Source organism: Erithacus rubecula (genome assembly GCF_903797595.1).
Source record: "Erithacus rubecula genome assembly, chromosome: 14".
NCBI classification, from domain to species: domain Eukaryota; kingdom Metazoa; phylum Chordata; class Aves; order Passeriformes; family Muscicapidae; genus Erithacus; species Erithacus rubecula.
In genome coordinates this window covers 16,406,195-16,433,134 of record NC_136666.1, presented here as the reverse complement: position 1 = coordinate 16,433,134, position 26,940 = coordinate 16,406,195, and the positions used below count along the sequence as shown (strand labels likewise).

At 38.0% G+C, this 26,940-nt stretch overlaps 1 protein-coding gene across 3 annotated transcripts in view; it reads left to right on the top strand.

Moving 5' to 3' along the window:
- Positions 1-26,940, top strand: part of TRPM1 (transient receptor potential cation channel subfamily M member 1) — a 91,557-nt gene that overhangs the window by 31,862 nt on the left and 32,755 nt on the right. For all 3 annotated transcript variants that reach the window (XM_079318117.1, XM_079318116.1, XM_079318118.1), the window contains exons 3-4: positions 25,814-25,893; positions 26,608-26,803. In XM_079318117.1, coding sequence (XP_079174243.1) covers positions 25,814-25,893; positions 26,608-26,803 — 276 coding nt within the window. The remainder of the gene's footprint in view (positions 1-25,813; positions 25,894-26,607; positions 26,804-26,940) is intronic.

Below are 26,940 nucleotides of genomic sequence, written 5' to 3'. Positions count from 1 at the left end.
ACCCAGGCAGGTGAAGTGCTCCTAGCTGGGAGTCAGGACACCTGGAGGCAGGAAAGTGGGCACTGCTGTGCCTGAGAGTGTTTTGTGTTGAAAGGTAATTTTTGCTAATGGCACAGCTGAAAACAGGAACTGAAACTGGTTTTGGATGTGTGTGCCTTGTAGGGGTGTAGTGCTTTGGGATAAGTCTGGAAAACCTGTGTAGGAAATGGTTAAAGCCATGTGATGTGGCCAAGCACTGAGGTTTATAATGAAAATCTCACCTGCTACTCCAATATTTTTCCCTTTTGCCACTCTTGCTTTTTTTCTGAGGAATGTGTAACAATGTGTGGTCCTGGCCCATGATTTTAACATCCAGTTTTCACTGCAGTAGTGCTGGATACCAAGACTACTAAAAATGTATCTTACTTAGCTCTTTATTCTGCTTAGCTTTCCTGTGTAGTCCCCTAATTTTGACAACAGTAGAGGAAGATAAAAGTTTATTTCCTGAGCAATTTTGCAAAACCAGCTGTTGCTACTTGCTGTGCAATTAAAGGTGTCATTCCCTACCTCAACAGAGAATGCTCTAAATGAAATGTGAAACCCATAATGTTTAAGAAAGGATTGTCCTTGTGTGTCTATGTTTAGGTTTTGTCTTGTAAACATCTCAGTTTACTAACAAAAAAAGCACTTTATCTGTATGCAGATCACTGATCTGTCTTTCCCACTAATGGGAGTTAGTTCAAATTACTTTCCTAGTACTAAACAATGCTTTAATCTCTGCTTGCTGTCTCCATTGACTTGATCTAAATGTCTTTAAGATGTACCTACAATGACTAATTTTCTATTCTTCTGAAGGGAAAACCGTTTTATTGAAATACCTTTACTCTGCATTTATTTCTTGTTGCCTATAATTCTTCCATGCTTGTAAATTCTCTGTGATTATCTATATAAAGATATATCCAGTACAAGCCTTCCAGATGCTCAGATTTAAGCTTTTATAGAGCCACTAATGTATTTTATCACTGTCTTCTTCCTGGCTATCAAATGTACAAGAAGTTACAGTAATGCCTAACAAAAAAATTAAAGAATATTTTATCTAAATGTGATAGAAAACTTAAACATCTCAATAGTGCTACTGTAGAAAGTATAATGGATCTTTGTAATATCTTTAAGGTAGTGCAATATTACCCAGTGGTTTGGAAAAACTTCCATGGATTATAAGTATAGGAGAGGATTTATCCAATTTGAGATATAGAACCAAAAGGTTCTCATTGGCACATCTGTGACCTTTTTCTTGGCATCCTGTTTCTTCTCAAGACAGGCACTGCAAGCTATGGCTTTTAGGAATCTCTCTGTTGTCAGGGATTGTTCCTAAGGATTGGAGTCTGTATTCTGCAGGAATGACTCATCCAGCAGAGTCAGGCACGCAGCAATGCAGTAAACCCTGTCCTTACAAGTCAGTGCATTGCAGAAGCAGCTGATGTGTGCATTCAGTGAGCAATATCTGATCTGTGGCACGAATGAAGGTTACCACAAAGGCATGGAAGCTTGCTCAAGATAGGATAGAAGCATGGAATCTTGCACTATGTTGCTGTTAAAGCCTCATGTACCTCTACCCAAGGTGCTGCCTAAATACACCTGCTATGTCACTAGGACTTTCAGCAAGGTAAATGTCATGAGTTTTGTGGGAGCTTCTTTAGCCCCAAATGTTTGGCAGATTCTTAAAACTGATGGTAGCTGTTACTTACAAGGAGCATCTCATAGAACATCTGGCAAATACTGCAAATAACCCCCAGAGTGTGCAGCCTGTGCCCCAGCTGTGTGCACATGTGACATGACTTTTGTATAGACTCATGGCATGGACTGAGTGGCAGAGTTATGGGGTAATGCTTCTTTCCTTTGCAGCAATTTGCTGCTGCTCTGTTCAGCAGATTATATTCACTTCTGGCAACTGTGGAATTTGCATGCATTTGTGTCTTTTGCAACTGTGCTTTGCTGCAGATTTCCCAGTGTGAATTGCACCTAGTCTCCCACAAAAATCTGCCATAGTTGATTGTCATGCTGCCCCTCTTGCTAGTTCTTGCTTACAGCATCTATTCAGTGGCAGACTCCAACAAGCCTAATGCAGCTCTGGATAGGGAAAAATCAGAGCAGAAAGCCTTGAGCAGTTTTCACTTTTGACTGTACTTTGTTGAAGGCATCTGTCAAGAGTGTATACTTACTACAAACTGAAATAAATGCTCATGAATACTGAAAATCTGTCCGACTTGCAAATACAGAGAACAAATGCATGTTAGAGTACTTCTGAGGTGAATTATTTTATGGTAGCAGTAGATGCAGAATGTGACTGTAGGAGGCCTAGAAAGGCCAAAAGGACAAAACCATTTTCCTGGAAAGTAGTATGTTCATGTAAGTTCATGCCTCATGTAAAAACAGTAGGTTAGTTGATTTTGCAATGAAGGATGTGGATTGGATGCTTTCCAGTCCTAAGTTTGAAGAATCAGCCACTGCCTTAGAGAACAAGAACTTTCTGATGCTTTTTCATTTTAAACTCTGCATTACTAGAATAATTTCCACAAGTGATTGAGATTCTTTTTAATCTAAGGAATTAAAAATGAGATGAAAAATATAGGCAGCAGAGTAAAGCAAGACTCAGAAAACATTGAAAAAGGAGTGTTTCATGGGCAATGGGAGGGATTGTATCAGCAGTTGAACTTCAATGTCTTGTTGCTACTTGGTGAAATTGGGAAACTCCCTTTTCCTTTCATGTTTTTTGTGTCTTGTCCACAGAAATTGTTTTCTGTTGTATGTGGATCCCAATCTCTAGTGCCACTTCTGTGATCTGCGTTAATGGAAAAGTTAGAGAAGCTATAGCTGTTTAAAACTGATTAATGTTTCTCTGATCATATACCCTCCTGCTTTAAGCCTCTTTTTAAATAAAAAGTAAGCCATGAGATAACCTGCTTAAGGGCTTACATTTGGGCTCCAATTTTACATCCTAGTATGTATGTTATTTTTTGTGTTGTCAGTACTTTTTTCTGCCCTGTGCTTTTGCCAGCTGTTAGCAGGCAAATTATTGATATTAAGCAGCAGAAGTGTCATTGTAGGGTTAGCACTTAATCCAGTTTAGAGATGGGAGAAGTCCTGTAGACAGGCATTAGCAGGGTGGAATCAGAAAGCCAGCTGGTCTTGGAAAGTGTCATGAAACTGAGAGGAAATGGCAAAATTTGAATGTACTTATTTGTGAGGAGTGGAAAAGGCCTGGAAACCAATGTTACATAACCAACAGCTGGTTCATCAGCAGATGAAAAGGAGGGTGGGGAGGATTAGAGACAGGTAGCAGGGGCTGTGAAAGGCAGCTGTGGATGCCAGATTGCCCAGGCTGGGGGTGGAGGCAGCAGATCTGCTTGTCCAGGCAGAGCAAAGGGAACCTCTGCAGGCTCCAGCAAATCTGGACAGGGCAGGAGTTGCTGAGCAGATACTGAGAGAATTGCAGGGAAGAGTGGGAGAGCAGCAACTCAGCCCACCCCAGACTGAAGAACTGCTTCCTCACCATTGAGGCTGTGCTGGAAAACCACCACACATTCAGTCTGGAGCATCAATCTAATGTCAAATGAGTAAAAAAACAGAGATACTCTGATTAGAGAAGTCTTGCATTTAAGAAAATTAGGAGACTGCAGGTATAAAGTATGTTGATTTTTTTTTTCTGTAACTATGACAACTGATTCTCTTAGTGCAGCTGGTAGTATCTTATCCAAAACTCAAGAAACTGATTAGAAGCTTATTTTTCATGCTAATCTCATAATCTTTAATGGATAATGTTGGCCTTTTCTGCCAGTAATTTTACTTTTTTTGAAGGAGTGTGATGCTTTTTGTGATTTTTAATAGCATTCCATCAACTTGTGATCCAATAGGAATTTCTCTGGACTGTACAGATGCAGTCACCTATGAAGTGTATCCAATAATTAAAGCAATTGATCTTCCAACAGCCTGGCTCACCTGACAGGGGTTTATTTTTCATTAGAGAATTTTGTGCTCACAGTGTTGATTCTGTCTTGTTAAAAATCTATTAAAATCCTAGATATTCCTCCATCAACTAGATCACGTTACAAGTTTAAACTGTATAAATTCCTAGGTACTGAAGGTAGAAAATTACAAGGCCTTGAACTTTCCATAAGAGAAGATTCAATATCACTAGAAGAATATCCTGGTTCTTTTGATGTAAATAGGAAGCTACAATAGCAATTTTTTGCATTCACAATAAAAATTAACTAATCAAGTGACCACAGTGAGTGTCTCCTCTAAATATAAACAGCTTAGATGTTGAGGATGAAGTTGAATAAGATTTCACCATTAACACCTGTTTGCTTCAAGTCTTTATGAAGGTGTGCTGTAAAACAGTATCAGCTTGTATGATGTCCTATTGGAAATGACATGAAAAGGCAGCCTTGTTCTATAAAGATTAATCTCTAATAATAGCACAGTAAAAGATGTAACAGCTGGTATGGATTAATATTCCTTAATATCTACTTTCATGTGATTAATAGCTGCTTAAGTCCCTACCAGTGGAAAGCAAGCAGTGGTCACTAAGCTTCACTAAATGTACTGTTTGTCATTTTTTAAACAGAATAGACATTTAAATGTTTCCAATTTTTTATTTCCAATGGTTTTAGTTGAATTTAATTTCTCTCCTCCCCAATTTGCCTGTTGCAGGTCATGTATTAAATTTTTTCTTACATAAAAAAAGGGAACAATGAGTTGTTTGGGGGTTAATCCTCTATTGTTTCTGATGTCCAGTACCCAAGACTGTTCCTAATACAATCATTGGTACAATCAATCCTAATACAATGCAATCATTAACTTCTATGTTGGTTTATTTTTTAATGCATTTTGCAGAGACTGACAGGTGAAGAAGAATGCATTTGGTTTTAGACTTGATGCTCACAATAAGTAATAAATATCTTTGGCCAGTTCTACATTGTTGGTGGTGATTTTTATGTTGCATTTTTGCAAATATAGGATCTTTTTTAGTTTGGAACTGAAGAGTAAAGGGTAAATTCCAAAGCTTTTTAAAAGATTTATTCACCATGTGATTAGCTGGATCAGTGCTCAGAGCCTAGGGTTTGCTGTTTTGAAATTGCTTCCTAATCACTTAATAATTTACTTATGTTTTATTGAAGTGAGTCTCCTAAATACTTTTGGTTCTAGACATGGATTTGCTCATGAAACTGAAGATTACAAATCCAGGTGAGAATCAGTTGTACTGCTCATGAGCTGACAAGATTTTTTCCATTTAATGTCTATTAAATTCAGAGATCAGGTGTGAGGCTGTTCTAGGTCAGCCCAGAAATCTGTGCTAAAGAACAGGGAAAGATGCAGTTCCTCTCTCTCAGAATTTGCTCCTAGACAGAGATACTTTTTAATCTTTTACGATTTTTTTTTTAGCCTGCCACTTAATATCCCAAGTTGAGAATATTTTGATTTTGCTGTTGAATTTTGTACATGCTTTTGTATTTAGTTCTAATTTCACTCCAAAATTCTGTGGAGCCATGCTTACAAAATCTTGATTCTTCTCATGTCCAGAAGCAGATTTGTTTGTATTTGTCAGACAAGTTTGTACAGAGGAGCTGAAAGGTGAAAAGTCAGTGTGTTTTCCTAAATCACTAACTCTGAGCATTGAAACACTGCCATGAGATGACCTGACATGCCTTCATCAGCAGTATGTGGTAGTGCTTCATCTGAGTAACTCTGTCTGTTTAGTGGAGTCTTTCACCCTTAGAAAGTCCCAAATTTTTGTATCAGCCTTCTGTCTTCAGAATAGTTAATTTACCTGAGAAGTGCTGTTGCATTTTAAGACTTTAAGAGCAGCAAAAAGGATAATGCAGCACAGTTCCTCATGTAATGGAGAAGCAAGACAGAAAGCGCTTTATTTAAAGAACCACTACACAATATATAAAGGGGAGTTTGTGCAAAACAGAATAGAAAAGACTCATTGGTCAAAGAAGGCAACACCTCCTCAAAAACATGCTGCCCAGTACCACCCTGATCTCATCTAAAATAATTTTTTTGGTGCATTTTTCATTAGTGTCCCACTCTAGTCTGTGGCCTAGTTAATTTTAATCATTACTTCCCTCTCCCATGATAAATCCTATGGTATTAATATTTTGCTGCTGATAAAGCTTTAGTAGTTGGAATAAATAAACCCACTGATGCAATCTCTGATCCTTCTGACATTCACCTGTGTCACTCAGTAGGATTTATAAATGTTTTTTCATTGAATTACAGATGTTCTGAAGTAATGGTTTTTTTAAGCACTAAGGGAGAGCTTTATTGCCTTTATTTTGTATAACAGCATATTAGGAGAAAGGCACAAGGGCACTTGAATTTACCTGAAACTACCTATTTAATTAGGAAGCTGTGTTGAAGTTGCTTTCTGGAACAGTATTACAGAAACAGATTCAGCTTGAATGAGATGTGTTTACCTAACCCCAGTTGCAGGAGTATTGACAGGCCCATGGTTCATGTATTCTAATATTCTAAAGGAGAGGTGATTTCCAGGCTTTCTGGTAGAGTTACACAACATTCAAAGCAGATTTCTTAGAACTATTGTGTGGGCTTAACCTTAATTGATGTGTTTAAAATCCACATTATATTTTGTTGTTGGCTATATGCAGCAGGTATGAGTCCCTTTCCCCAGCTGGGCAGTGCTTTTACATTGGTATTTTGATTTTGCTACAGTGGTATCTGTAGCAGGATTCCTTCAGTTTAAATTAAACTATACTTATTTTTGCAGTTCCTAACCAGAATTATCAATAGAGCATTATTCAAATAACTACTGTGTGAATACCCATTATTTACTTAAACCTCCACTGGATAAGTGGCCTGATGAGCTTGGGAAAAATGTAAACACACTTTTGTGAAGCTTTTGTAATTATCAGTAAAAAGCAGTGACCTTTCCCCCTTGCTGATGGATCCATTACTCAGTTACACAGGACAGAAGTTAGCAGCCCACCTTCTGCTATGCTCAATTAGAAGCTGACACAGGTTAATGTCTAATTTATCTCCTAGATGGATGATGAGATCGAGAAAAAATGCAGCAGCCACTTGCATTTCCTGCATTGGGCATCAGAGCTTTTTCAGGTTCAGCGTGTCACATTCCCAGGGACAGGCACCCAGCTCTGCTGAGGAATGTGTTACCCCACATTATTCATCTCTGGGCCATCCAGTGCTGGGGCTGGGGAGCAGCTCCAAACCTTCCTGTCTCCCATACTCCAATGAAATGGACACAGAGGCTTCCCAGCCATCTCTGGCATTGCTCAGACAGCCATTCTGGCATATAACCTGGGAAGCACAGGCATGTAACAGGCATATAATGAAGCACAGGGACTGTCCAACTTCACTGGGCTTATCTGTCAGGCCAGTGTTAATACCCTGCCTGAATAGGTATTTGAGCCCTTGGTTTGTTCCTGTAAATAAAAAATATTCAGTACCAAGAGAGCTGCCCACCAAATCACCTTTATCAGTCTGTGGAAAGGCAGGATTTAGGTGCCAGTACAACCTTTGCTGGTGTGTTTCCAGGCTTATGCAAGGTGAGTAAAACTAGCTCAGAATAACCAAGTGTCTCTCTCCTAAGGCTTTCCTGGCCTTCATCATGTTAATGATTTAGTGTTCTTTCAACAGTCAGATGCACTTGGATTCATCAGCCACTAGATAGAGCTGTGTTATATAGAAAGGGCCTCGCTCTGCAGCATTACATTAAAATTTGGTATTCCCTAGTAGGGAGCCAAAAAAATGGATCAGTTGTTGCACAGGACAGATATCAGACAAGACAGGAAGCATTCTTTTTCCAAGATGCAGTAGATTCCCCCTCCATCCCTAATTATACAATAAGATCGTGGGTCTTTTCCAAGTGTACCTTATAATAAGATTTCAGTGAATAGTCCAATTTAATTCCTATACATTAATTATTAAATAAGCCATATTTTTAAATTACCCCACCAATTATTTTTTAATCAAGCAGTCATCATAGAGCTGTTTTTATCATGAATGTAGACAGGAGCCTTGAAAGCAAAGTTCATATTACCTTTTTGATTTTTCGTTTTCCATATTCCCCTTCTCCCTTCCTCCCCTCTCCAGGGCTGAGAAATGCTCACATGTTGAACAAAGGGCCATAAACATGAGAAAAAGGAACTACCTGTAATATTACTTAATAAAACTCAGAACAAGAATGCTTTAATACTTTATGTATTTTCATTCTAATTGATGTAATTTATAGTGCTAAACTTCTGATATGTGTTTATTAACAAAACAAGTAGTGGTAGATTTAGTCTTGCCCATGTTAAAATGTTATTTACCAAATTTATTTTGAACTGGTACTAAACTACATTGCAGCCAGTTCAGTGGCTGAATGTCTTGCAGCCATGAGGCCATAACAATGAGACGGTTTTCTTGCAAATTCATACATTTAATATTTCTAGTTTCAATTTTTCATATTCTGTGGTTGCCTTACGCAGTGTCCATAAAACACACTTTATCAAACCCAAGCCAAATTTTTAATAGCCAGTATTATGTGTTTTATTTGATTCCATTTTCTTCTCAATTTTTGCCAATGAAATGGAACTCAGCCTGATGGTTGAGTGGATTTGTGATTCTTTCCAAGGATCAGCTGTGGATTAGTGAAGTGCAGCTGGTGTGATTCTCATGCCAAGTAGTTTGGGCACTTTTTTTAAAATGTCCTTCTCAAAATAAATCCTGCCTCTTTTCCTTTGCCTTTTCTTGGGATTTCATCTTGTACAGTAGTAAACTTCATCCTTTATCAAACTATATTTGTATATTAATGAGACTGAGCAAACAGGCATTGCCCAAATGACTCTTCACCTAAAGATGAATTTAAAGTAACTTTGTTTAGTTTAAAAAGGCAAATTCTTGTTTGAGGAGTCTAACTCAGTAATGAGTGAAGCTGCAGGTCTAAAATGCCAATGATCTTACCCTGAGGATGGTATGCACTAGTGTACAAATTTTTGAGAGGTAGAATTCATGAGACTTCTGTCAGATAAAGCTTTTTTCATCTGCAGAGCTACATGGTAGCAGCCAGAGCTGTAATGCAATAGTTTTACTGCAGTTCAGGACTTGTGTTCCATATCCACATTTCATTAAAGCTGCAGATGAGAAAGCTCTCTATATGATGGTAGAAATATTCAACTATCACACTTTCTGATACCTAAGAATAAAGTGTTCAGTATTTAAGGTTTCATTGTGGGGTTGTTTTGTTTTTTACTGCCTCCCATGGTTACAAGCTGACCCACCTTCCCCTCTGCCAAAGATGGGACCAACCAGAGTAAAAGCTAAAAATTGCCCTTTGTGCTGGCCATTAAAGCTCAACCCAGCAAGCCCTGCTGTTTTTGAAGTAGGATACTGAAGTAGAGACTTATATTCATGGTTTTATTTTTCTTGACACTTTAGAAATCCTACTCAGCTCACTCCCTTTTATATTTGCTGTAGAAGGTAGAGACAAATGAATTCAGATACATAATTCCTTCAAATTAATGTATGTAGGCTTTTAAATACATGTGGAGGAACCTGTTAAAATTATCCTAGGTTTTGGAAGCTATGAATCCTTCATATCTCCCACTGTGGGAGGGAGTGAGTAGTATTTTTAAAAGCTTTGGAAGGATCTTGAGACTAAGGCATGTTTATTCAGATGTTTATGACTTTCTTCTATCAAAAGCATGCCCAGCATCTTAGAATTTATTTGATTTTCTGTCATTTCAAGGTTCATTTTTATCTGAATAAGAAATTTGTAATAATGAATTGAGGGAAAGATTTGTTTTCATACCACGTCTTAAAATACTGTAGCTGTTTCAGCCTTCCATGTCTGTTAGTTTTGCACAGATTTGGCACACCACTGGTCAGTATTTAATATATCAAATATTATTTTGCTCCCCATGTAAAAAACATGACTGTAGAATGAAAGCAACCCCAACTTAGCAAGTAATTGCACCTTGTCCATCAGAACATGTGAATTCACCATTTTTATTTTTGAGATTTTTTCAGTCATGGTAGTATTGTTACAGGTAGTTGTAGAAAGCCATGGAAGCAGTTGAGGTGAGCAGATCCATTTTAGAACTCTCTGTCCATAGATTCATTCTGTTCAGTGAGTGCTGGTGCTGGCAGAATCCCAGCTCTGTGACTAGGTCCCTTCTCCAGCCCTAATCTGTTATAGACACTAAAGGAAACCTAGTGCCTGTGTTAATAGGGGTGATGATTGCTCTGAATGTAAGAGCAGCACACCAGCCATTTCTGCAGCAGTTGTCATCAGCAGCCTCTGTTCTCTGAAAGACTAATATGAGTGTAAGAATGACCATTTTTACACTTAAAAACAATAGGTGGAATGAATTAGGAAGAATGTTAGTGACTTCTAACTTGTCCAGTAAGTACAAGGTACTCTAAACCTTGTTCTCTGTGTAGATGTGTCTGCTCAATGCAAATCTCAGTTTGATGGGTGAGTTGCTTGGCTCTTGGCTCCTGTTCAGGTTCATTTACAACAATAAAATATGCATTTACTCTCAAGAAGTTCTCAGGTGACATTTTCACACTATTCTCTTTCTCATACAAAACAGTTCCTTCTTGGAGAAGCACACAATAACATTTAAAGTTCTTCACCAGAGCAGACTGAAAAGCCATATTCCAAATCCCACCTTTCTGTGCTGGAAGAGTGAGGAGGTGTTTGGTCTGTGTAATTTGGCTGTGCAGCAGAGCATGTGGAATTACAATGTGCTTTCATCAACTCCTGCTCGTAGCTTTGGGTTCTGCATCTGTTTTATTCAGTTGTGCATTTCAGTGCTTGAAAGCATTGATCATAAGCTTTTCCTTTTGGAAGGACTCCTTTAACCTGCAGCCTGTAACTGTAAATCAAGGTTATTGCTTTCTTGTTTGTAAAAAGTGCAAAGTGCTGTATGTTTCATGGGTCTTTTTGCAGACAAAACAAACCCATGCTGTTGTGCACAGATTTGCTCACTGATAGTCCTGAAACAGCATTTTGATAAATTTAACATCACTGTCAGTACTTTAAATAAGGCGCCTATTTTCTCTGTGATTCTTGATTCAGAACACTGTTTTCTTTCCCCTGCACCATTCTTGAATGGCTGATGGGGGACAAAAAGTAAATATCATGCTAGTGCTTTATGCCAGTGAGCTGTAACTCTGTAGTAATCAGAGTTCAATGGAACTGCACATTCAGCAAAGTTGAACAGTGCTGAGAACATGTCCTGAGAACATCCAGCTTATCCTGAGCTTTGCAACTGAAAAGCACAAATCATCTTACCTAATCTTTCATGGGAACTTCCAGCCTGCAAAGCCAATAAAATAAGCACACTGATGCTTTTTGTCATTCCCTGAAAAGCCATTCTTTTGGCTTTAGGCATAATTTAAGTTTACCTATATAATTTGGATAGATGCCTGTGTCAGAAGTGTGAACAATAATGAATGTAGTAAAGAGAATTATTCACACGCAGGAAGAATCTGAATTATTCTGTGCAGTGCATAGTGAATTGTACATGGTCTGTATTTTTATAGTGACTTTCCTTAAACCCATCAGAGAGGCTGGATGCCCCTTGACAAGGATGGAGTACTCTCTTGGACTTGTTCAGGAAGTCATTCAAGAAGAAAAGAAGTGTATCATTTCAGGATTTTTCAGAACTATGATAGTTTGAGGGCAGAAGAGGATTCAAGACCAGAATAGACTTCAGCCTGTATCTGTCAAACCAGCCTTACTACCAACTAAGCTAGGAAGAGAGTGGCAGGCACTCCCAAGGATGCTGAGATAAATGCAGTGGGATCTCTGGAAGCACTCTTTGAAATCTAGGCTTATAGAGCTGTAGGATAAGAGGACTCTGTTCAGGCCTAATGGAATTTATCAAGAAGTCAGTATGCAAAACTTTTATATGACTTGCAGTCATATAAAGCAAGCAGGGAAGCCATCTAAGAGAAATTCTCATGGGTTCCAAATAATATCTGAAAGAAAAGTGCTGCAAATATCCTGATTAACCAGAGCACTGCACATGTACACAACAGGTGTAACTTATTGTGGTACAATTTTGATGAAATACAAGAGACATTCACTCTTAAAGGGCAGGCTAAGGAAGTTGATACACATTGTGCATTCCAGCAGGATTATTACAGAGCAGGACTTAGAAGGGAGATAATGCCCCATATTTCAATCTGCCACATGAAAGCAGCATAGGAGTGATTGGTACAGCTAAATTACCAGAGGATTGATAAATGTTTTCAAAGGTGTTTATAATAATATATTGCATGTGTACTTTAATCCATATATATGAGGTCTGTGTTTTGCACTTTACAAACAAACAAAAAAAAATTCTGTCAGACTTAGCAATCTCTCAGTCTCACTAGCAGTGCATGATTGGAAGCCTAGATGCTTTAGATCATGTATTTTGTACTTCCACATCTCCAGTATTCACATCTCACATCAGATCCAGGAGGGTACCAGACCTTTTGTAGTGAGTTTATATTCCTTATAATCTGTTCAGATGAGTCAGCATGGAAATAGGCATAGAGATATGGTCAAGTCTTCCCATATAAAGCCTGTTACTGAGTTTCATTGGAAGCTCTGTTTACTTATTATAAGTTTATTTCAAATTAAATTACCCCAGTCTTTACAGAGGGATATAATAAAGCTTGGAGCTTCCATATCTGAACATGCTATCCTCAGGCAAAGAGAACTTGAAGATTATCTTGAATAGAAAGGTAGAAGATTGTCTATATAAATTTACCTGCTGACTTGCACACTCTATGGCTTTGCAAGGTGAAATGATGATATTATAATCCATGTGGTTTTTTTCTCTAAGTGCTAGTCTGAGGAGAAAATTGGAAATGAAAGTTTAAAGGGTAAATTATGCACATCTCATGCCATCTATTGAAATTGAGCATTTACTCAGAAAAACTTGCATTTTTCAGCCACTACTACACTTGGTAGCAAAGAAAATAGTTTCTTCAAAATGTGAAACTAAATACACAAGGGAGAAAATTCCTAAATTCTTTTCTAGCAGTTATGCAGCTGAAGATTACTGAAACTAAATACGATTTAGAGATTTCCTCCCCTTCCCAGTAATTCTTAGAATAATTATTAACTTCAGAATCTCTCTAACAAGAGCATTTGCTGCTTGCTGGCATTTCTGTTTTAATTACTGGGGGGAACATAATGTGTTTGACAAAGCTGAAAGCTGCAGTGCCTCATACTGTTTCAGCAACATACTGTGGTTTTAATTTATCTTAACCCGTATTTATCAGTGGGACCTGAATTTATGACAGCAGATTTCCAGTCAAATATCCCATGATTCCAGAATGCCTCCAAGCTGTTTGGCTTGGAACTTACAGCAACTTCACAAACTTTGATCAGCAGATAAATAGCTGCCTACTGTGTAGGGCTAAGTAGGAGTTTGTACATTAAACTCTTCAGATGAGCACAGCTGGTGAAACAGAGTGTTCTCTTTATTGTGAAGACACTGGTTTGTGCATACATAGACATATCCTTGACTGGGAACAGCTTTCTTGGTATGGCATAATTTTGTAACAATCTGTGGGTTCACCATAACTGTAAATTAAGCATGTGTGTAAGCATTTACAGAATCAAGAGTTAAGCAAATGCCTTTATGTTAAAAGCTGGATGTGAGCAGTCCAGGTAGGAGAAGAATTCAAGTGCTCAGTCTCCTGTGGAGAAGCTGGCACTGATTGCACTCTTGTGTTGCCCTGAGTGATCAGCACTTTTTACTTCTTTGTCACAACTCATTTTTTATGTCATTTCTGCTTAAGAAGAACACACATTTCATTGCTGTTTTTTCTGTATGAAACCTCTTCAAACACCAAAAAAAGGGGGATGGGGGAAGGAGAATTGTGAAACGTATGCAATTGCCACTGTTACTATGTGAAGTTTAAAAACTTTCCTTTAGGGAGGAATAGTACTTATGGCCCTTGATTGTATTACAGAAACACATATCAGTGGGTGAAATCTTGCCAAAAATAACTAATTTCCCTCACACTTCTCACAGGACAGAACAACCTTTCTTATGTTAACACCAATTCTTGTCTGTTCTGCTTCAAAAATACTCTTTCCAGCTCCAATCACTTGACATAACTCAATAGGAGTGCTGCAGATGAATTCAGAGTTCAACCTGGGAAGTAAAGAAGGCAATTATTTAACTTAGTCATAGATCTCTGTCATCCTGAGGAGAATTGCAGTGATTGTATCACAAAGCTGAAAGGAGCAATCAATTTTACTTTATAGTCTTGTCCACCTAAAAGCACTTATTCCCTGCATAAGCAGGAGTGTATATTTTCCAGGAACTAGGTGTTTTCAATAGATTGTAGATTGGGAAAGAGGGAGTGGATTATATAAAGGAAAGAATAAGTGAAACATTTTTTATTGCTGCGTGTGGTTTCATCAGATCCTACTTAAGGTCATAATACATTTCCATCCAAACCCATTTTGTGCTGAGATTATCATATTACAATAAATGCAGCCTGGGTTATAGGAATCAGATTGGGAATTCAGCCATTTCTCACCCATTCTTTTATGAGTTATAATGGTAATTGATTACTCTTCAAGGCCATTCAGTTTTGTTTGAATCAGCTGTTCTACACCCAAAATACCTGGGTAATTCATCACTGGCAGGAAGAGGGTTTATGACCATTTTGCTATCAAACTGTTTCTTCTTTGGAGTTACATTTTGACATTTATGAATTAATTCAGGTTTTAATGGAGCTCTGGAGGCTACAGACAGTGCTGTGCTTAAGCCCACAGCTCAGTAAGGGAGGTGCCAGCCCTGCCTGGTCTGTACCACAGGCACCAGCAGCTGCAGTGGCATCTCATCATTTCTCATGTGTTCTGGCATCCATAGAAGAGACATTCGTATTAATCCTCATCACAATTCTCACTAGTTAGTAATGTTTTATCCTCTGAAATCCTGGTGATTGGTTCAAGCTCTAATTCAGCTATAAAAGAAATAGAGGCTTCCTTGAGCTGCAGTTTTCCTCTGTTATAACAAGAGGTTTGGCTTGTAAGTAGCATTTGGCTTGTCTTTGCCACCCTCTCCTCTTCTTCAACATTTTCTTAATTATGTCACATTGTAATTACTGCTCACTTCTTTGTGCCTTTTGCATTTATAGTTTACTGGGGCATTTCAAGTTTGGATTTGGTCTGATAATGACTATGGAAAGGAAGATTACAATATAGACCTTGGGGTTTTTTTCATGTAGTCTGTCTCAGCTCCTACTCTTTGTAAAAAAAAAAAAAACAAAACTACTGTGTACAGTTTTACAATAGTCTTAAACAAAAAAACTCTAAAACATTGTATCTTACAGTGCATTTTGGTATTTCAAAGTTCAGCTCCCACATTTGCTGTCCATAAATTTTACTTTTGATCTGTGTATGCATGAGTGTCTGTATGATATGGCTTGAAAGCTCTCAGGGAATGCTACATAAACACTGCAGGAGAAGAAAGTCAGGGGGATAAATTCCCATCATACTATTTGAATTAATTTGCTATTATTAGGGGAGCAGTTTCAAGACCAATAAGTATCTGATAAGAAATTACACATTGTGTTGTTTTCATTGATAGACACACATTTAGGAGAGACCAACAAATGCATCAGATCAGAGAAGTGTCATGTGTTTTATCTTTTTGTTAGAAAGGCTAAAATTAGCTGCATTCAGTGAGTGAGCTATCAAACATGCCAAACAAAATTTACCACTTGGGAAAAGTTATGTGAGCTGTCCATTATTCTTACATAAGTATAACTGATTACCCAGATACTGAATTTGCAGCACTTGTGATTAAACTTGTTGATTTTTGAAAATAAATAAGTTGTTTGCTATCAGTGAAGCAAGAACATTTTTATTTTGGTGGCAGGAGTAATAAGGGTACGGTTTGATAGTGAAGGATGTAATTAAAGCTTTTTTTGGTATGGACTCTACTGTATAAAAATACTGTTTAAATCAATAAAACCAAATTAATGAGTACTTTGCTGCTCACTCCCTATAAGCATATGGGTACTGTTAGAAACCAAGGGAATTTTTTTCTGAGACAGTCACAGTGAGGGCAGCAGAGATGCATATCTTTATCCCTTTCCTTCACAGTGCGTTTATATCAAGCCATGTCACAAAACAAACTCCAAGTGCTGTGAGCCTTCCCATAGTATGAGTGCAGGCATCCATGAAAACTATCCTTTGTCTAGTGGCCTTTTCTCTGAGAATGTAATTTTTTTCACTCATGTGTGCTATTCCTTTGAACTCTGAATGAGCACTTTGGCTGAACTTGGCAGAATTATACATTTAGAATTAAATGCCAGCAGTTTCTTCCTCTTACCATGCAGAATTTTGTCCTAGGCTTTTCAGACAGTAAGCACAGCAGACAGTGGGCTGTTTGCCCTTAACAACAGAAGTGCACGTTTATTGGGTTTTTAGCCAACTTGGTTACAGTTTATTTTACACACATTGTGTATAAGGCTCTTTGCTTTCACAGAGCTGTTCCCCAACTCACCCCTGGAAAATGCTGGCTATTTCCTATTGTATTCTATAACTGTTGTGTTATGATCATTATATTTTTAGAGAGAGAGAATTGTGTGTTATCTGAAGTACTGTTCAGAGTATTCAGTGTAGACACTCTGAAAAGCTGTGGCATTGCTTCAAATGCTAAGTCTGAAAAGTGTAGTTTTCAGCATTGCTCTCTATTTGCAATGGCAAGTGAGGAAAATGTTTGTGTTGCCTGTAGAGAGTCTTTGATCTCAGTCCCCTTAAACTGAAGTCTTTAATAGTGACTATTTGATTCATTTTGGGTAGATCTTGGTTGTCCTTGGCTCTTAAACTGAGGTGCTAGAGCAGTTATGGTATTGCCAAAGGGGAATGCTGGCAGGCTGCAGGTCCATCAAATTTCTGATAAGGAAGGAGTCTCCAATAGCTGTGTTTGATTTTTATGAATGCTGTACTTTCTCAGGTGTGCATTTCTGTCATTGCAGTTTGGGCTAACAAATGGAAGAATGAAGCACACAGGGCTGATGTTTCCACTATTGGTTCTTAAAGTGTGTTGTGCTTTCCAAGTGTAGGTAGTGTAGATACAACTCCCTTTCTTACATAATGCTGGCCAAGGAGATCTTGCTCAGGAGCAGAGAGGAATTAATTTCTTTTTAACATCCATTGCTATAGAGTACCTAGCCAAAGAGACATACCATATTCCATGTCTGTATTCCATTTTCAGGAAGGAGTTAAGTGCCCAAATCACCATTTTGTATTAATTTTTTGGCTTATATCTTTGATATTATTTCTTGTCCAATAGGCCATCTTTTTCTAGCTCACAGAGTACCCCACATTCTAGATAAGAGAGGCATCCATAAAGGCCTCTCAAATTCATTTCCACTGGCAAAAGAAACATCTGTGGTCTTCATTCTACATCCTCCCTCCATTTCTGTGCTTACCTTTCAAGAATGTTCCATACTCCATCCTTTTTCTCATTAGGCCAGCAGAAACTTTGTCTCACTAGGAGGCCCAGGATCTGGTTCTAAGCCAAAGCAGTTTCAGCTGCACACTTTACCATTTAGGGCAGACAGAAGTTGAAATTATATCTGTAAAATATTTTGTTGCCAGCCACAGGTGGGCATGTTTTCAATCCATTGGAGATAAGTTATAGGAACAGGGAAGCAAGTTTAGAGTCTAACAGTGCAGTTCAGCAGGCACAGGCAGGCAGCCTTTAGCTCCAGACAGCAGGATCCTTTAGATGTGATTTTGGATCTCACTCTTATCTGTTGCATTAGGGCAATTATTTTGGCTCCTGGCTCAACAAGGCAAATGTTGAAAGTTGGAACAAACAACTACCTGCAATACACAGCGTCCTGTGCCTTTGCTGGTTTTAAAGTATTAGAAGACGTAAAAAGGTGCTTTTCTGCAAAGGGATTAATTATATTGACAAAGGCAACAGGGTATGAAAATGCATTTAATATGTAAAGTTACAAAATTAATGGCTTATTTACGACTTCAGCTGTTTTAGTATGGCATTTTGTCCAACTTCAAATTGTTCTAAAAAGGATTAGATATAATTAATGCTGTATGACCTCCTTTTTTCTTCTTTTCAAAGAATGTAGAGCTGTACATCTAATGAGGACTGCTGAAAGGACTATTATGTCCAATTGTCTCAATTATGCAAATAGCGTTGATATTTTAGCAGAAGGGAGGGGATACTTCAAATTAAAAGTTTCAGCTCCTACTTTAGCCTTTCTGCAGTGCCGGCATTTTTACAGCAAGTACATCCACTGTTTGAAGAGAGGAAAGGAGGTTTAACAAATTGGAGATTTGGGCACTATCAAAGTAGATTTGTTGTGCCTTGTTCCACCATGAGATGAAAATACCCTCTGGGCAGAGAGATGGGTCATGAGACTTCTAAAGGATTACCTTCAAAGGGAGTCATGAGATTGGTTTGAACAAAGAAGCTGCTCACATGCTTATCATATGAGATTCTCTTCTTAAAGTGGTGGAAACCCTTGTCCTTGGGAATTCTCATGAACTTCAGAAAGACTGGAAGTCCTAACAGTAAGATGAATGAGAAGTCTGAACAATAAAAGAAAGATGGGACAGAAGCGCAGAGTTAAATGCACTTTATTTATTCTAGCTGTAATTCATCTTTCCAAACTCTGAAATACTTCCAGAGATAAGCAGGTAGGACATGCTTTTAAATCATTTTTCATTTCATTCCTGATAGTCTTCTACCTTTTGTAATAGTGGTATGCACAACTGAAATGTGCACTGAACAGCTGCATAGTGACCTGCAATTGATGGGAGAAAGATAATTCTGTTGAAATGACAGAGCTCTGATTAGACTCCTTAGATTTCTCATTTTGAAGGATGAGAAACATGAAGTACTAACTGCAGGAAGACAAAATGAGTTTTCAGGTCCCAAAATGGTGTCTCAACACTACAAAATTAAAAAATTGCTTGAGTGCGACTGTAATGCGATGTAGAAATGCTGGCAAATATAACCTTACATATTTCAATATTTTCAATGCTAATTTCGAGTTACCTCTGCAGAAAATGAGGATGGAATTCTGGGATTTTCTTTGTTTTGTATGTTGTGATTTTTCATTTTTTCGGGGGGCTCTTTTGAGTTTTCAAAATTAGTAATATTAATTTCTGGTGCTTTCTTGTGGCAATACACCTTCTGATAAGCAAGCTTCTTTCTGTGTGTATTTGTTTCCAGGAGAGTTTATCAGGGCTGATGGTAGGTCAGATATTATGGAAGTCTTAGAATGGGAAAAGGGTAATTTATGGTGGTTTTCCCCACCTCAGTGAGTGTGGGCAATAAAGGAGGGTTCCCAGTGAAAAACATTTAACAAAGATCAGCAGCCCCATCACGTTTGTTTCCTCAGTGCTGCTGCTGTCCTGTGAAGAGATGCATTCCTGCCATAAAACTCATTGGGATGTGGTCTCTGAGTATTCACATTCCAATCTTTCAAGAGATTGAGAAGCCAGGGAATCTCAGGTTTAGCCCAGCTCTTTGAATCCCAGCTCCAGAGATGCTCCCATGCACTGTGGTGTCCTCCCTGCCCTTTGCTGTGGTTTCACTGGGGCCCTGAGCCAGAGACAGCCATGGAAACAGCTGGAACTGGCCTGTTCCAGTCTCCTTTAGCTCCTCTAATTCACCATTTCAAAGTTTTCTTTTCCATTTTTTAATAATGGATTAAATCCAGAAAATGGAAACTTTTATTATAGTGTTTCCCCACTATCACTTTAATTCAAATCATGGGTAGACAGTGGCCAGCATTTTAAAGAGAAGGAACAACGTGCTGCACACCGTGGTGAAAACATCCAGAAACATCACTGGACACACTGTTTTCTGTTCTATGGCACCTGTTAATTCTCTTCCCTTACCTCTTCATGAGTTTCAGATGCATAAGGACTGAAAAAATTAACCAAATTTTTTGAAAACTCTTTTATCTGTAAGCTCTGCAACTTCTCATCACCTTCACCCTTGGTAGTTATTTCAGCCCTGAAATATTAAAGTTTTTATGAATGCTGCCAACTCTCTGGTGTACATAATGCAGTATTTCAAGCATAAGTATTTAGAGTGTGCAGGAAATAATTTAAACCTTCAATTCCAAGGCTTTTGTAGGAATTTCTGAAAGATTATGAAATATAATTTTGTGCAAAGTCTGCAGCCCAAGAGTTTAAATAGCTGGAAATTCTTTTTTGAAAATTACAGCAGCAGAGAATAAAATGCATCTGATTATGGCATATTCTGTGAAAAGTGTTAGGCCTTAACTAATGCCCAGAAAAGAATTGCTCTACTGAGTGTGAAATTAGCCACAGAAAGTTGCAAATTTTCAACAGCTCAAACTCTTTAACAGAATTTAGAGATTTCCAAGTTTTGCATGTCTTCTTTATATTGTGAATATAGAAATTATTTTGTAGCAATTTTAAAGTGTGTTTTATTAACGTGCATCTTGGTATGCCTTAAGTACTGGCATTTTGAAAATTTCAGGGTCACAATTTCTTCAAGCCCAGCTATTTAGCATGATTTGCAATTCAAGTGATACTAATTACAACTGTGCATGTAGAACAAACTTGAGTAATATTCCATGCAACATGTGGTCATTTTCTTCAGATATTTTGCATTTGTGATTTGCCCTATTTCATAAAGAAAAAGGTCTCAAACCATACTATTTTGTCATGTATTTTACCCATTGCAAAACCTCCGGGGAAGTGCTGTGTATCTCTCAGAGCTGCAGCAGAGATGTCTCAGCTTTGAAAAAAGAGTTTGTTACTTCTTATTGCATGCTTTGCAAACTGTGTCCCTCAGTTAATGAACATGGGGAGAAAATGGAATTTCTTGTTTCAGCAGATGTTCACCCTGCCTCTCCAGGAACACAGAGAGTAATGAAGCCATGAAAGCTCCTTACAGCTCTCCATGCAGTCTAGCACCATTTTCTGGTTTTTTGCACACCAGCAGCAGGAGGGATTTCTGGCCTCAATTTGAAATGCAAGCACTACTTGCCTTGCTTGCAGACACTTCCATCCTGCCTGCTGGGCATTAGTCTCCATGACAGAGCAAGTGGTTCCCTGACAAAGTTGCTACAAGAGCATGGGTTCAAACTGAGCAATATGAAAAACACAGTGGGCTGACTGTGTCTAGATGATATATAATATTTTATAGAATGAATTCTATCACTAAGAGTTGTCTCAAGCAAATAGAATTTTATTTTAGAGAATGTTAAAACTGTTACAAATCCCTTTTTGATGCTCTTCTTAATAGCAAAAAATATAAGAGATCTTCTTTCTATTGGGTGTTGTTTGGTACTTCATATTCTAATAATTACTAAAGCTATTCTTCATTCTACAAATAGGTTTTTGATAGAAATCATGATAATGAGAGTTCTGGAAATTTAGTAAATTTATAGGCTGTCACTGTGTTCTGTAGTTAGGGACACTGCTCATGGTTCTGGCTTCTTCATGGCATAACATGAATTTAAAACAGCTTTATGGTTTTATGCCCTGTACATATTTAGCAATGAAGAATTTTTCAGTAAAATCTTACCAGTTTGTGAATGGTGACAGAATTGGCTATTAACATCAATCACATAGTTTGGAGGATTTTTCTCCAAGCAAGACCCTGTTATTAGGAGGAAAGTAATTTCTAAGTAGAACTAATCACCTGAAAGATTAATTAGTTGGGCACTTGGAAAAACTGTTCCTTCAAAGTGAAGAATGATGGATAGTTTAGTTGGTATGTTGCATTTAAAGGCAGTGCAAAATAGAAATTGTTCTCATGACAAGGTTTAAGTTCTAGGTAACAGAGATTCTGCTAATATAATGGGTTTTTTTTCTCTCAACTGTGCATTGTTCTTTTTTACTTTCTTTTAAGAAAGAGTACACATGCTCTTGATATGAACATTATTTCACATTCAGATTACTTCTTTCTCTCACTACCTCATCAAAGCAAACATCCCTGTGCTCAAATCTAGCACAAATATCCCAGTTTAATTCCATAGAGTATTCTAATCTTATAATTGGGCAACACAGTTGAGATTTTATTTCCCTGGTAATGCCACCTTTTCTGCAGCATCCTGTCTGCTGTGTGCAATCCCCATTGATGCAGCATGCACCAAGCCCTGCTCTTCACATGCCTGCTGGCCAGCTGTGCCTGCTCCAGGAACAGCATCTCTGGAGGGCAGCAGCTGTGGGACACAGCTCCTTCCTTGGGCCCCAGGTGCCTCTGAGCTGTGTGACAGTGGCTGCTCTGCAGTTAAGGGTGAGGCCAAAGCCCTGTCCCAGCCTGTCCCCAAGACAAGCAAGCCAAGCCATTGAGCAGGAAAGAACATGAGTCCTTGTTCCAAGGAGCAGCACCCTGGGGGTCACTGGAGTTCAGAGAACTCACTACTGCTTTTAGATCCACCTAAATGTGGGTTTTGGATGAGCCCCAGTGACAGAACTGACTCTCATCCCTGCCCCCTTGCACTCCCCAAATTCTTTCACTTCCTTTCCTGGTCATCACGTTTATCACAATCTCTAAATGCTGTGCCATCCTGCAGGGATATATCTTTACTGAAATTCACAACATCTGGTGACACAATGTCATGTAAAAGTTTTTACCATGACATTTCCAGGGGGTTTCTTTTCCTGTCTGGATTCCCACCTTGGAGATTCACCAAGGTTGTATTTATTGGTCCATAGCCCACCTGTTGCTCTTGCACAAAGGTGTAGTGAAGCAGGGCTGCAGGTTTTGTTTTTGGTACAGCCTGAAATTCAGGAACAATATTTGTTCGTTGAATGTTTGGTTATATATGAAGTGAAATGCATAAAATTTAATGTTAATTTAATAGAAAACTGAAATTATCTATGTGTGGGAGTGAGGGAAAATTCTCTTCAGTTGCTGCAGCCATAGACCTTCAAACAGTGGCATTCATTTGCAATAGTCAAAGTATAACTGGTCTTTGTAAAACTAGTTCTTGTGTTTATTAGCTCCTGTATTAGCAAGGTGACTAGTGGTTTAGGGTCTTGATTTTGTTGCTCTAATTTACAAACCAGTTATACTGATTTTCCTTTGGTTCTGCAGGAGGATACCATTTCAATGCTAAAGATCACTAGTAAAACCCGATAGTGAAATCATATAAGTCCAGTATTAATTCATGTTATTTCTTAGCAATTTATTGGTTTCTAGGCTGAAGTACAAAAGTTAGCAGTGGTTTGGTTTTGTTTTTATCATATCTTAGGTAACCTGTTGCCAGTTTCCATAAAGGAGAACAAATATAGCATTGAACATCTGAAATATGTTTTTTAAAACTAGTTTCTAATTAATACTTTCAGGATTTGCAATAATAAGCAAGTTTGAACTTCACTACTATCAACAAATTGAGATCTGGTTAGTTTTTTGTTTTCTTCAGAGATGTATGGAAAACCCCCACTGGCTGTTGGTCTGAAAACTGTAGTTGACTTATCATAGTCCTTTAACAATTCTTCCATTCCAAGGCTGTTTAAAAGTACTTATTGTTTTTCAAATTTACAAGAGACAGTATGTGTACTTACATTTTTCCTTGAAAGACCAAGAGAGAGAAATGTGCAGAATCTATATAAACTAAATGGAGAAAGTGCACATTTTCTGGCAGTAAATGTTTCTGCTCAAGTATTTGCACTGGATTATAATGAAGCTTTGGTTAAGCAGATTAGACAGACAAAAGCAGTGAAACTTCAAAGGCTGACCAAATGTGCTGAGGTTTTTATTTCCCCAGTCTGTAATGCCTGCTTTTGCCTTCCTCTCATTAGCACAGAAAAATAAGCCAGTAGAGCATAATGTGTTGTCCCTCTGTAGTGCCTGCAGCAGCTGATTCCTGATGGGGTTCTAGGGGTGAGTATTGAAGGCTTTTTCCAACATACTGTAGATAATAGAACTCCTAATAGAGGGGTTTTAAGAGCAACTGCTCAGCTCAGAATTCAACTCTTTGTAGAGCTCCTTTTAGATACCAAGATGCAAAAGCTTGCTTCCAAACACAGTGGTTAATTAACTATTTTTACGTGCTCAAAACAGAAAAAAAAAAACCTCTGTGCTTTGGTAAGCTACAAGGAATAAGGTAAAGCAGTTTTCACTGGGATAATGTAACAATTCAAACTTATCTGATGCTTCTAGGTGGTATTTTCCAGTATTCTCTGCAGAACAGTTAAGTGTTCAGTATCTATTAAAGTTTTTGTTTCAAAGAGTGTTTCCTGCACTGTGAGATTGATTTGTCCAGGAATTATCAGGGTCTGCACAGAAGCTAGACATTTAAATCAGGGGGAGAAAGTTGATCTGTTTAGAATATATAAAATAATAAAACCAATTAAATTTAAAAATGAAATATATAAAATTTCAGAAGTGCAGAAATTATGTAAGCTATGTAACAGGTTCCTGTTAGGCTCATTTTGTAATGTTCTTGTTCATTAACTATATGAGAAGTAACAACACTGAACATAGTTGTTAAACAGCAGTGAATTTTACACTTTGTATGTTTTCGGATTAATTTTGAAAAAGTACTGTGATTCAGATCAAATGGACTAATTTTGGATCTCTGAATATTTTGAACTGCTTGGATAGCTATGAAGTAGCAAAATCTCGTTCTGAGCAGGTAAATGGCATTTCTTTGATTTAATCACCCATCTCCAGGTACCACAGGCCCTCATGGATCTCGTTGTCAGGGATGTTTTTTCTGGATTTTCTGGAACTGGACCCTGATGCTATAGAACAAAAGCATTTTCTAATCTTCAAATAACACCATTGTTAAAATTTGTCATGTTGTAAAAGCCTTACCAGAAGGTGTATAAAAAGAACCTTTTCAATAATTTTGGAAGAAAGGCTCTTTAGTTTCATTTGAAGAAGGAATTTGTGGAGTCACAACAGAAAAGTTCACTTTCTTAAATCAAAATCAGCAAGGTTTTTAGTTCTTTCTCTAGAAAAAGTCCCCTTCCTTTTTTTAAAGTCGGCCTGAAAGTTTTCTTGTGTCACTTTTAGCTTCTGTGCTGCAAAAATTTAATTTCACTTCCACACCACAAACTAAAGCAAAACATACATTTGCTTGCAACTTGAAAAGACAGTTTCATAATTCAAACTCAGGAGAGGCAACTTCTATCAGCAAGGCAAAGTTATCAGTGTCATCAAATTGTGAGGGTTTTTAAACATTTTTGCTTCTTTAAAATTAAAAGGCTTCTTTGAATTCACTTTTTAAAATTAGTTTGCAAGCAGTATAATAGGCCAAGACGATTAGAAGGTGGTTTCCTTCCTGCTGTTTCACAGATACCCAAAGAGTTTGTGCTTCTGCTGTCACATGGCCTTTCAATTTTAAAATGGCACCTTCTGAGACACATCTCATTCAGAGTAAAATGCCCTAGGAAAGACTGGAACTTGATTTACAATAGGAAAAAATTATTTGAGAAGATAGTTAATTATGAAGGGAAAGTTTCTGAGGAGCACTTTCTGCATACAAAGAATGATACTTATTTCACAATTTATGCTGATTTTCTGTACTACATTAAGTCCATTTACTGTTTGCTGCAGTAGGAAGGAGCAGGTGCATTTTTTGCTAGACCTTGAAACTTCAAGATCATCATCTTTCTACGTAAGGGTTTCTTCACACATTCGAGGTTTGAATTTTATCCAAGTCATGGAAATTCACATTCATAAGCAGATATATCTGGTGTTTAAAAGTGATGTCATGGATTTAGAAGCTGAAATAGAAGGTAAATGTTACTGTATCTGCCACAAAGAAATACATCAATACATTTTTTTCCCCCCCTTTTTTCTCTTTTAAGGGTCAGAAGGCTTGGATAGAGAAGACCTTTTCTAAAAGAGAATGCATCTATGTAATTGCCAACAACAAAGACTCTACCAGGTAGCATTTGAAATGTTTGTTTCAACAGAAAAGCTTAATACCAGAGAAACTCAACTTGATTTGGGTTTAGATGTGTGAAACCCAGTTTAGTCACTGCCCCTAAAGGGAGATGACAGGAGAACAAAAGCACAAGTCAAGCTTGCATTCCAATCTGCCCAGAGCCATGGGACATGCCACACAGAGAGGACAAGGCTGGAGCAGGAGAGGCAGTGAGTTGTTAGTTCCTTTGCAAACCATGACAGATTCATACTGAATTCTGAAAGCAGGGGTGCAATCATGTGATGCCATCCTTCACAGTTGGTATGATATTACCAATGGCAATAGCAGACAGAGGGATTTGATTTCTTAGTCTAAATATCAATATTACCCCATGGGCTAGCTGCATATTGTGGTCCAGCTTGTGTGGATAACAGAACAGTTGATGTCATATGTGAGCTGCCACCTCTAAGTAAGAAACAGGTGGTCAGTGCTCCTGTTCTGCATTCTTCCTCCTTGCCTGGCTTTTTACCTAGAACAGCTTTCCAGCTGTTTAACAGCTTCACATGTTAAAATACACCTAAGCCTGCTAATTCTGGCCTAGATGTGCATGTGAGAGGTATTTCTGTGATTCGTGTACAGCAAGACTTGGGCAGTTGAAAATCTGATTTCTGATTTTTTAAATTTATTTATTTTGAAGATACTGTAATCAAGGTCACTTCAAATTTTCACTTGCAGGTGCTGCTGTGGCCAGCTCATTAACCAGCATATTCCACCTCCTCCAAGTATAACAGCTAATAAAAATGAAGAAGAAACGAAGCAAGTGGAAGCTCAGCCAGAGAAATGGTCTGTCAGTAAACACACCCAAGCATACCCAACAGATGCCTATGGAAACCTGGAATTCCAGGGAGGAGGACATTCAAATAAGGCCATGGTAAGGGGCATAGGGTACTCTCAGGTATTTATTCATCTGCTCAACAGACTCTTGAATTTTCTTAGCAGTAAAAGTAATAGCAATTAAAACTGCAAAAATTCTCTTTGTTTTTCCTCTCTTCTGAAGAAATCCAAACT